General features: G+C 38.8%; 5 protein-coding genes across 5 annotated transcripts; 3 read left to right on the top strand and 2 right to left on the bottom strand.

Annotated features, from left to right (window-relative positions):
• Positions 1-262: 262 nt before the first annotated feature.
• On the top strand, positions 263-1,714 carry GLR1 (glutathione-disulfide reductase GLR1; the record flags this gene model as incomplete). Its single annotated transcript, XM_033913785.1, has 1 exon — positions 263-1,714. One exon carries the CDS (start codon positions 263-265, stop codon positions 1,712-1,714), a length of 1,452 nt encoding a protein of 483 aa, XP_033769676.1.
• Positions 1,715-3,915: 2,201 nt separating this feature from the next.
• On the bottom strand, positions 3,916-5,907 carry RLM1 (Rlm1p; the record flags this gene model as incomplete). The annotated part of the gene is made up of 1 exon (XM_033913786.1): positions 3,916-5,907. One exon carries the CDS (start codon positions 5,905-5,907, stop codon positions 3,916-3,918), a length of 1,992 nt encoding a protein of 663 aa, XP_033769677.1.
• An 812-nt stretch (positions 5,908-6,719) lies between these two features.
• SPAR_P01810 (aldo-keto reductase superfamily protein) lies at positions 6,720-7,748 on the top strand (the record flags this gene model as incomplete). The annotated part of the gene is made up of 1 exon (XM_033913787.1): positions 6,720-7,748. One exon carries the CDS (start codon positions 6,720-6,722, stop codon positions 7,746-7,748), a length of 1,029 nt encoding a protein of 342 aa, XP_033769678.1.
• A 463-nt stretch (positions 7,749-8,211) lies between these two features.
• Positions 8,212-9,165, top strand: YDC1 (alkaline dihydroceramidase; the record flags this gene model as incomplete). The annotated part of the gene is made up of 1 exon (XM_033913788.1): positions 8,212-9,165. The coding sequence occupies one exon, from the start codon at positions 8,212-8,214 to the stop codon at positions 9,163-9,165; it is 954 nt and encodes a 317-aa protein (XP_033769679.1).
• Positions 9,166-9,505: 340 nt separating this feature from the next.
• Positions 9,506-11,179, bottom strand: ELP3 (Elongator subunit ELP3; the record flags this gene model as incomplete). The annotated part of the gene is made up of 1 exon (XM_033913789.1): positions 9,506-11,179. The coding sequence occupies one exon, from the start codon at positions 11,177-11,179 to the stop codon at positions 9,506-9,508; it is 1,674 nt and encodes a 557-aa protein (XP_033769680.1).
• Between the last annotated feature and the right edge of the window lie 247 nt (positions 11,180-11,426).

Here is an 11,426-nt window from a genome sequence, read left to right on the forward strand (position 1 = left end):
ATTTAATTCGTTTGCACAGCATTTGCTGTTTTTCCCTCTTCCTGTCGTTGTCAAAGTGCGTGATATTTCTTGACGTCTCTTAGTAAGCACGACCCTCGTCAATTTTTCGAGGATTTCGGAGCTTTTCATTTGGAATCTAATGTTGAAGTGAGGCTAAAAAAATATAAGAAGCATTTCTGATTTTTCTCAGGCGGTTCTCAATCTTCAATCTTATTTTACGGTTTTCTTTCTTATATATTTATATATTCGTTTACAGAACTTCATGCTTTCAGCAACTAAACAATCATTTAGGACTTTACAGATAAGAACAATGTCTACGAATATCAAGCACTACGATTATCTCGTTATCGGGGGTGGCTCAGGAGGTGTTGCTTCCGCAAGGAGAGCTGCATCTTATGGTGCGAAGACCTTACTAGTGGAAGCTAAGGCACTTGGTGGCACCTGTGTTAACGTGGGTTGTGTCCCTAAGAAAGTCATGTGGTATGCTTCTGACCTGGCTACTAGAGTATCTCATGCAAAGGAGTATGGATTATATCAGAATCTTCCATTAGATAAAAAGCATTTGACTTTTAATTGGCCAGAATTCAAGCAGAAAAGGGACGCTTATGTCCATAGATTGAACGGTATATACCAGAAGAATTTGGATAAAGAAAAAGTGGATGTTGTATTTGGATGGGCCAGGTTTAATAAGGACGGTAACGTTGAAGTGCAGAAAAGAGATAATACCACTGAAGTCTACTCGGCTAATCATATTTTAGTCGCAACCGGCGGAAAGGCTATTTTCCCTGAAAGCATACCAGGTTTCGAATTAGGAACCGATTCTGACGGGTTCTTCAGGTTAGAAGAGCAACCCAAGAAAGTTGTTGTCGTTGGTGCTGGTTATATTGGTATTGAGTTAGCAGGTGTTTTCCATGGGCTAGGCTCCGAAACGCACTTGGTCATTAGAGGTGAAACTGTCTTGAGAAAATTTGATGAATGCATCCAGAGCACCATTACCGACCATTACATAAACGAGGGCATCAATGTTCATAAACTATCCAAAATTGTTAAGGTGGAGAAGAATGAAGAAACCAACAAATTGAAAATACATATGAATGACTCAAAGTCCATTGATGACGTTGACGAATTAATTTGGACAATTGGACGTAAATCCCATCTCGGTATGGGTTCAGAAAACGTAGGTATAAAGCTGAACTCTCATGACCAAATCATTGCTGATGAATATCAAAATACCAATGTTTCTAACATTTATTCTTTAGGTGACGTTGTTGGAAAAGTTGAATTGACTCCTGTCGCCATTGCAGCAGGTAGAAAGTTATCTAATAGATTGTTTGGTCCTGAGAAATTTCGCAATGACAAACTTGATTATGAAAACGTCCCCAGTGTAATATTTTCACACCCAGAAGCCGGTTCCATTGGTATTTCTGAGAAGGAAGCCATTGAAAAATACGGTAAGGAGAATATTAAAGTCTACAATTCTAAATTCACCGCTATGTACTATGCTATGTTGAGTGAAAAATCGCCTACAAGATATAAAATTGTCTGTGTGGGGCCAGATGAGAAGGTTGTCGGTCTGCACATTGTTGGTGATTCCTCTGCAGAAATCTTGCAAGGGTTTGGTGTTGCCATAAAGATGGGTGCCACCAAGGCTGATTTTGATAATTGTGTTGCTATTCATCCAACTAGCGCAGAAGAATTGGTTACTATGAGATGAAGCAACGAAACTGGATGCCCGATCTGTTGCTGCTATACTGGACTTTTGTACTTTTGTAAACGATTTTATACAGCATCTTGAAAAACGTAGGAATTTTGTTATTTCACTTCAAAGGCATGATTTCTTTTTTACATAACTTTTAGCCAAAGTGGACCGGCTGGGATACCCAATTGAGGATTCATTTCAACTCTCGTTTACAATACATATGATTATTTTTCTTTTTGTTAATTATATAAAAAATAAAGTTATTTGATTTTAAGCTTAGAAATACACAAAATACAGAATAAGAAAGGAGTTTTTGAACAAAAGAATTTATTTTCACTGCTTTCTAAATTTAAGCTTTCAAAGAAGAAGCTCTTCTCTTTCTGATTTCAGCCTTTTCAGCCTTTCTTTCAGATAATCTCTTAGCCAACAATTGAGCGTATTCGGCAGCAGCTTCTCTTTGAGCTTGAGCGTTTCTGACCTTCAAAGCCCTTTGGTGTCTCTTTCTTTGCAATCTTTGAGGAGTAACCAATCTTTGGATCTTTGGAGCCTTGGTGTAAGTCTTTTCACCCTTGGTGACTTCTCTTCTGATGACGAAATCACGAACGTCATCTTCCTTGGACAAACCGAAGAACTTTCTGATGTTGTTAGCTCTCTTTGGACCCAATCTCTTTGGAACAGTGGTGTCAGTTAGACCTTCCAATTCTTGTTCACCCTTCTTGATAATGACCAAAGCTAAGACAGCCAAATCAGGGCCAACAATGGCACCTCTGACAGACTTTCTCTTTCTTTCACCATTACGTCTTGGTCTGTAACAAGAAACGTTCTTGGTCAACAACAACTTGATTCTGGTTGGCAACAAAACACCTTGTTTCATTGGGAAACCTTGTTTGTCGTTACCACCGGAGATCTTGAAGACGTAACCCTTGAATTCATCACCAACGGCTTCACCATCGACTTCTTGACCGATTCTCTTGTCGAAGAAAACACGGATACGGTGTTCATCATCAATTTCGAAGGTCTTTTGAGACCCGTTAACTGGGTAAGAAATGTTCAACTATTTTTATTTTCAATAGATTAAGAAAATTTTGTTAGTATACTATTGTAAAAATTTATGTTTGATAGGTGAAATTTTGCCATTCTAGAGAAATTATTAAGTGGGGAAGTTGAATTACCTTATCTTTTATGGAATATATGCGCCAGTTATATGAAATACTTTCAATTTGACAATTTTTTATAACTAATGTAATTCTATTCTGTTTGTTTAAAATAATGTTCTGACGAATCGATTGGTATATGGTAATTCCCGGTACTGTTTCTCTCCTTAAGAAAACAAATTTAATAAATCTTTAGGATGTCTGGTTTCCGTTTGATTCCTTTTCTGGTTTATAAACGTATCATATCATGTCATCATTCCACATATAAAGTTTCTCTATTGCCTCTCCATTATAGTACTCTAAATCATACCTTCATGATGTATAGTCTGTCTTCACTCTTTTGTCACTGGTCTTAAGCAAATATAAAAATTAAATGACGAACAAGCTTTAATCACCATATACTTGGTAACGCTGTATATGAAATTTCAAAAAACTGCAATATCATGATGTTCTTAGACGTTGGTACTGGAGTTCTCACCTGGTAGACACCTAGTTAGTGGTGTTCCTCCCACGCTTACCAGGAGAGGTATTTTCCCGCCAGAGCCGAAGGCGAGCGCGGAATTGTGCCATCCACCAAGTGGTAATGGGCAGGGCACCAGGCGACCGTCTGCCTACGGAATGCATTAGCCTCCAGTGGAACCGCCATGATCCTGTCACCACAATTGTCTGATGCCTCCGTCTGTCAATTAGAATTTCACGCGCAGAAAAAAAAAGCAGTGTGAAAATTGTGACAATGTATGGGTTTAAATTAAACCTCGAATGTACGGAGTTATACCACCAAGGAATATTTCGGCTTCTCCCGGCTTCAGCCGTTTTACACTTTATATTTTTACACACAAGGCGGCAAATATGCTCGGTTGCTGATGTATAAAAAGTTATTTGAAACTGCCAGTATTCAGAGGAGGATGCAATTGATTTTTATGATATTTTCTCCTTTTTTGGGTAATTCATTACGTAAGTATGTGAATTAATATTAATGTAAATAAAATAATGTATTTCTTTATTCTCACGAAAAGAAATTTCTTATGCTTTGGAATATTTGTACTAATCAATCATTTTAGTTTAAATTTTGCTTGAATTTTTCTCTCCCGAGATATCAGTTGAAAAATTGAAGAATTTTGTACCTAATGGTGTTTGAGCAGTATTTATATATGGAGTCAACCCGGTATTCCCGTTATATGCTGCGGCTGCAGCATCATACGTGCTCGAGTTGGACTGATTATTCGTGTCGCCACTAGTATGTTCTGGAATAGCAGCCCCATTTACAGGTGCATCTTCGTTATTGCTGTAGTAACTGTTATTGCTATTGCCATTGTTTTTGCCGTTGCTGTTGTCGTTATTGTTGTCGTTGCTGTTGTTGCTGCTGTTGCCGTCGTTGCTGTTGTGTACACCTGGCTGTACGGGAGGAAAAGTACCGGAACTGTTTGTATTTCCGGGCTTGGCACTGTTGGGTCCCATTGACCAATCTGGGAACATCGATATCGAAGAAACATTTGGAGAATTACTCATTAAATCATGTACGAACTTCGATGGCAGTGAACCCGTTGGAGGGCCATTGTTAGTTTCAGGGCCGGAAAAAGTTGAAGGAGGGCGCCCCGTCAACGTTGTACTCAATGGTACGGTTTGGCTCTGTTTTTTGAAGGACATTTGTTGGTACTGTTGGGTTTGTCTTTGAGCCAGAAATGAGGATGCATTTTGTTGGAAAGGTCCGCCAGGAATATTTGATGGCTGCAAGGGGGTGGCAATATATGGCTGTGTTGCAGAAAAAAGAGGTGAAGACCCACTCACGAAAGGATAAGGGTGATTGGGGTTGTTATTGTTATTGCCATTGTTATTGCTAGAACCGTTAGGCCCATTTGCATTTGGTAATTTTATTACCACTCTACCATTATTACCCTTTTGAAGGGTTAGAGGACCTGAGGCTGATGCCGACAGTGGGGAAATTTTACTAGATCGACTTGCCTTGTTTTCTTTCATGATTTGTGAAGATCCCATGGTATTGCTGTTCGCCGATGTAGAGGAAGCAGAGGAGGGTTCACTTGGAATAGCAGAATTACTGCTGAAATTGTTATTCGGAATTCTCACACGAAGCACTGGTCTGGCGGATAATTTCCTTCTGGCTTTAACGGTTTGCTGAATGGAGTCTTCTAAAGAATTAGGCGGTGACTGAGTGTAAGTACTGTTGTCATTAGTATTACTACTATTACCGTTAATCTTCTGCTCCTGTTTAGGGGTCCTGGAGGTTGCATTTGTAAACGGTTTACTGAACTTATTTGGTGAAATGGAAATGGGTGGAGGGCGAGCAGTAAAGGAGGAGTTTTGAAAACTTGGCAATTTTGGGAAATCCATCGTGGAGGGGGAAGATGAACTGGATGATGGCTGATTGAGATTGTACATGTTGCTATGGTATGGTCTCGGTATATGTTGTTGTTGTTGCGAATTTCTATTTATTTGTAAAGGATCTGGTTTTAGCCTTTTCAAACGCTGTAAAGGTGGTAGCGCATTCTCAGGATGACGTTTATTATGGTCGCTACCATCCATTTTTGATATAAGTGCGGTTGGAGATAACAACTTCAACTGCGTATTCGAGGGATTTCTATCAGAAGCCTTAGTGTTCAAACGCGTATTAGGATCCCTTCCAAAATTGACATGACCATCCTCTTCCTCCTCATTGTTCTCATCATCATCATTTTCTGTATGGTTCATTCCGGCAACACTTGATTTCGAGGGTTTATTTGTTATAGACGACCTGAGCAGTTCTTGGTTTATGTTCACGGACGCATTCTTGTGGAAGTCTCCATAATCGGATGGGTCTTTCACCTCATGAAGCAAGTTTTTGTCATTTTGGTAATGGTAGATTAAGTCATTCGTATCCACAGAGGAAAACTCATAGAACGTGTTATTAGACCCCAGTATAATGACCGCTATGTCAACTTGACAAAGAACAGACAGTTCATGGGCCTTTTTGAAAAGACCAGCTTTACGCTTTATGAATGTGACAGCCCTGTTTCTGTCATCAGAGATCCTTTGAATTTCAATCTTCCGTCTACCCATACTGTATGTATAAGAGTTTCAAAGTATAATGTTGCGACACCTTAATATTTAAGTTTTTTTACGCTTCAGCCTGTTTGCTCCGGGGGATATTAACGACACAACGTGATAGAAACCTTGAAAAAAAAGAATAATTCTGCTTGTCTAGCTTTCAATTGCTTTAATGAGTCAAAAGGGGGTTGGCTATTAGGAATAGAGGACTCTAGATTGAATGAGCTCGTTGAACACTTTAGAACAGGCTCGCTTCTTGTTAACGTTTCTTTTTTGTCTGGCCTTTAATTGTCTTTTGTTCAAAGATCGAGCGGTTTCTATTATTAGCCTTTCATCTCTTCCATTATATTTTTATCTGAAATCTCAAGTAAATTTTTTTCTCTTTCCGCGGCTTGGCATCATCACCCGGCGAGGCTGCGCCGTCGAGAAAGCTCAATAATGATAAGAAGATTTCTGTATTTAGTAAACGACGGTAAGACAAAATTCGCCGCCGTGGGTATAGTTCTTTGCGGTCATGGAAGTATTTTCCTTACGTACGATAAGCGAAACCGTTTTTGACAGCGTGCTTTCCGTGGAAAGAAGAGATTAGTGCAATGGGATGGAAGCAGAAGATTACTTCAGTTGTTTGAATTGAATGCGTTTCCCGTAGTCAATAAATTTTATTACGTGAGGAAAAAAGCTGATATTCGTCTTATTCCTATTCTATTAGTGCTTTAATATATATATATATATATATATATAGACCTCGAGAACAACGTTCAGGTCCAATTGACTTGATAACTCTGTAATTTAGTTGTCAAGGAAGCGCAAATCAAATAAGAAAAATGGTTTTAGCTAAGCAGGTAAGACTGGGAAACTCAGGCCTCAAGATATCACCAATAGTGATAGGATGTATGTCATACGGTTCTAAGAAATGGGCAGAGTGGGTCATGGAGGACAAGGCCCAGGTTTTCAAGATCTTGAAGCATTGTTACGATAACGGTCTACGTACCTTTGATACGGCTGACTTTTATTCCAATGGTTTGAGTGAAAGGATAATTAAGGAATTTCTGGAGCACTACAATATCAAGAGGGAAACAGTGGTAATCATGACCAAAATTTTCTTACCTGTTGATGAGACCCTTGAGTTGCATCATAACTTTACTCTAAATGAATTTGAAGAATTGGAACTGTCCAACCAATGGGGTTTATCCAGAAAGCATATAATTGCTGGTGTTGAAAACTCTGTGGAAAGATTAGGTACATATATAGATCTTTTACAAATCCACAGATTAGATCATGAAACGCCTATGAAAGAGATCATGAAGGCGATGAATGATGTTGTTGAAGCGGGCCATGTCAGATACATTGGGGCCTCGAGTATGTTGGCAACTGAATTTGCAGAACTGCAGTTCATAGCCGACAAATACGGCTGGTTCCAGTTCATTTCCTCGCAGTCTTACTACAACTTGCTTAATCGTGAAGATGAACGCGAATTGATTCCTTTTGCCAAAAGGCACAATATCGGTTTACTTCCATGGTCTCCTAACGCACGAGGCATACTGACTCGTCCTTTGAATCAAAGCACGGACAGGATTAAGAGTGATCCAACTTTCAAGTCGTTACAATTGGACACCCTCGATGAAGGACAGAGGGAGATTGTTAATCGTGTAGAAAGGTTGTCGAAGGATAAAAATGTCTCCATGGCCATGATCTCCATCGCATGGACTCTACATAAGGGTTGCCACCCCATTGTAGGATTGACCTCTACATCAAGAGTAGACGAAGCGATTGCCGCACTACAAGTCACTCTAACAGAAGAGGAGATAAAGTTCCTCGAAGACCCCTACAAACCTCAGAGGCTAAGATATTAAGTTTGTTTTTCATAAGTTCACAAGTATATAGAAGGCTAAGTAACGAGAATCACACTATAACATAATACCTGTTGATTGTGCTAGCTGTATTAACCATTCGGCTCATATCACTTCATGTTCCTTTTTTAAATCCCTCGTTCCCGTGGAGTGGCATAGCATGTCCGATAGCGTGCGCTAACCTTCAGAATCAGGGGATTAGATTTCCTGAAGCGAGTTATCCATCAGTTTCTTTTTATAATGCCATAATGTCAAGTGTGCCTTTTTCTGTTTTCTGTTTCGCCTAGCTTTCTTTCTATTGTATGCTTCAATCTTGTATACTTGTTAATAGTGAAAAAAGAAAGGAAATAACTATCTGATCTGTCTGGCTGCTCATTGTTTTCTAATTCAAGAATCTAGGCAAAAAGATATATCACAAAAGCTAGTGAATTTCTGGGGGAAAAAAGGATAGAGAAATAAAAATCAAATGCTATTCAGCTGGCCTTATCCAGAGGCCCCGATTGAAGGTTATTGGGGCAAGCCTACCTCTCTGATTGATTGGTGCGAGGAAAATTATGTTGTGTCTCCCTATATTGCAGAATGGTCAAATACTATAACTAACAGTATATTTTTAATGACCGCCTTCTATTCTACATATAGCGCTTGGCGTAACAAATTGGAAACAAGATATATATTGATAGGAATGGGGTTCTCACTGGTTGGTATTGGTTCGTGGTTATTTCATATGACTTTACAGTATCGTTATCAATTGTTGGACGAATTGCCAATGCTTTATGCAACTATCATCCCATCGTGGGGTATTTTTGCAGAAACTCAAGAAATTTTGATTAAGGATGAAAAGAAAAGGAAGGAGAGTTCATTTAGAATTCAAATGGTAATTTCTTTTATCATGTGTGGTATAGTCACTCTTTTAACCTGGATTTACGTTGTTGTCCAAAAACCAGCAATTTTCCAGGTCCTTTATGGTATTTTGACCCTTCTAGTGGTGGTTCTTTCTGGCTGGTTAACCTATTATCACGTTCATGACTCATTCGCAAAGAAAAATCTTTTTATCACAATGGTTATGGGCATGGTGCCTTTTGTCATTGGGTTCATTTGTTGGCAATTAGACATTCACTTGTGTTCTTTCTGGATCTATATCCGGAGAACATATTTGGCCTTGCCATTAGGTGTTTTGTTGGAACTGCATGCTTGGTGGCACCTTTTGACCGGTACTGGTGTCTATATCTTCGTCGTGTATTTGCAATATTTAAGAATATTAACCCATGGAAACCCGGATGACTTTTTATTCATATGGAGATGGAGATTTTTCCCTGAGTTGGTGAGAAAGGGTTTACCGATTGGTACCTCTTATTCAATGGAGTATCTGGGGCCAATTGTAAATGCGCAAGCAGATGATGGATCAAAAAAGAATAACTAAGGAGTGATTTCATGTCACCCGTCCAAATTTTTAAAATATATGTACGTATATGTGTATATATGTATATAAGGTGTTGCACGTGCGGTTAACCGAATGTGCATGTTTGTATATAGATATGTGATCAACTAACGAGGTTTACACTTCATTTTTTTCTATTTTTCTTCTTTTTCAACGGTGGCTGAATACACTTAAGTTTATGTTTATTTCGCCCGAGACACTTTTTACCTTTATCATAAGAGGAATTAATAATGAATAGTATAAACAATTATTTACTTAAATATATTTAATTTCAGTTTGAAGCACCGGTGATGTCGGTGAGACGTAGAAACTCTACCTACTCTTAAATTTTCTTCGACATGTATGGGCCATCTAATTCATACCCTAATTTACCATAGTAATTTCTTACACCGACACCAGAAATAACAGAAATTTTCTCTGAACCATGTTCTTCTTTGGCGATTCTTTCCGCTTCCTCCATTAATAGAGTACCGAACCCTTGGTGCTGGAATTTACGAGGATCCCTTGAATGAAGAGGAACCACAGAACCATAAACATGCAATTCTCTGACAATAGAAGTCCTCTGGGAAGTGAATTCTTTTCTATATGTATATTTCTTGGAAGCTTTTCTCAATCTCAGTAAACCAATCAATATGTCCTTCTTTGGATCTTCGTATGATAAAAAGGTTTCCCAACCACCGTTAGCATAGTAGTCTCTTCTAATTAGCTCCACTTGGTCTGGTTGAACTTTATGATGCACTTCTTGGATACCTACTTCCCTTGTACGAACATCCCTACAAGTTGTACCCAGATCCTTCATTCTGGCTAATGCCAGTTCTCTCAAGTTACCATTGTCAACACCTGAGGTAACTAAGGGCATAGGGATATCTCTTTGGACACGGTAGATTCTTGTCCATGGGGGCACTAGAGCGAGGATTCTAGCAACTAAGTCCACTAGGGCGTTAGCACTATATGACTTATACCTGCCCGTCTTCCAAAGTTCGTATAGACCTGTACCCCTAATGACTAGAGTTGGATAAATTTTCAACCCATCAGTCCTAAAATCGGGATTTTCAAAATACTCTTTAAACTGTTCAATATCTCTTTCCATCCCGACATTTGGTAAATCTGGCATCATGTGAGAGACAACCTTATAACCGGCATCCTTGGACACAGCAAAAGTTTCACAAACAGATCTAACAGTGTGTCCTCTATTAGTATCACGAGCAACGTCTTCGTACAACGACTGAACACCAATTTCTAGTCTGGTACAACCATATTTCAACATATCGTCCAAATGTGTTTGGGTACAATAATCTGGCCTAGTTTCAATGGTTATACCAACACACTTTGTTAAACTTTGTTGTGAATAAAGAATGGCTTCATCGATATCATTACCATTGAACCCAGAAAGTGCATTATGCAATTTGACAATAAAATCTTCACGGTACTCTTTCGGTAATGACATAAATGTACCACCCATCAGAACATATTCGACCTTATCGATGGAATGACCTAGCTGTTTTAGTTGTTCCACTCTTCCACGCGCTTGCTCATAAGGATCATAACGAGCCCTGATGGCACGCATTGAAGTTGGTTCATAACCGGTGTAAGATTGTGTAGAATACTCAAAATCAGAATCTGGACCACCCGGACAATAAACACAAATATTACCTGTATATGCAATATGAGGACAACGATGTGGCTTACACATAACAGCTACGACTGCAATACCCGACGCTGTCCTTACCGGCTTAGCCTTTAATTTGGGCAATAAATATTTTTTGTATTGGTCTGGAATAGAATTAATAATATCGGTTAACCTTGGTTGTTGCTTTAGTTTATATTTCTTCGAATACTTCGTAATCAAACCGTTTAAATTAATCTCTCTCGTTGTTCCCGAGGTTAAAGAATCTGTTAACTCTAATGTAATATCAGCACAACATTGTATAAATCTTTCCTTTTCAGGAGCCAGCTTTTTCTTGTTAGTTTTTGGGCCTTTTCCATGACGAGCCATCTTCTCAGAGTGTTCTTTGATGGTGCTTTACGTGCTTTCGAGTCTTGTTTTATTCTAAAGCCTCGCACTTGGTAATTTGAGATGAGCTAAACTAAATTTCAAAATTTTCTGACGATTTTTTTTTCATGGGAAAGAGCCAGTGACAGTAAATATTGAAAGGTGAAATGATCAAACTATGAAATCAGAAGAAAGATAAATTCAACGATCGCAGCATTGATTTTTGAAAATCCGAAGTTCATTCTGAGTT

This window comes from Saccharomyces paradoxus, chromosome XVI (assembly GCF_002079055.1).
Source record: "Saccharomyces paradoxus chromosome XVI, complete sequence".
NCBI classification, from domain to species: Eukaryota; Fungi; Ascomycota; class Saccharomycetes; order Saccharomycetales; family Saccharomycetaceae; genus Saccharomyces; species Saccharomyces paradoxus.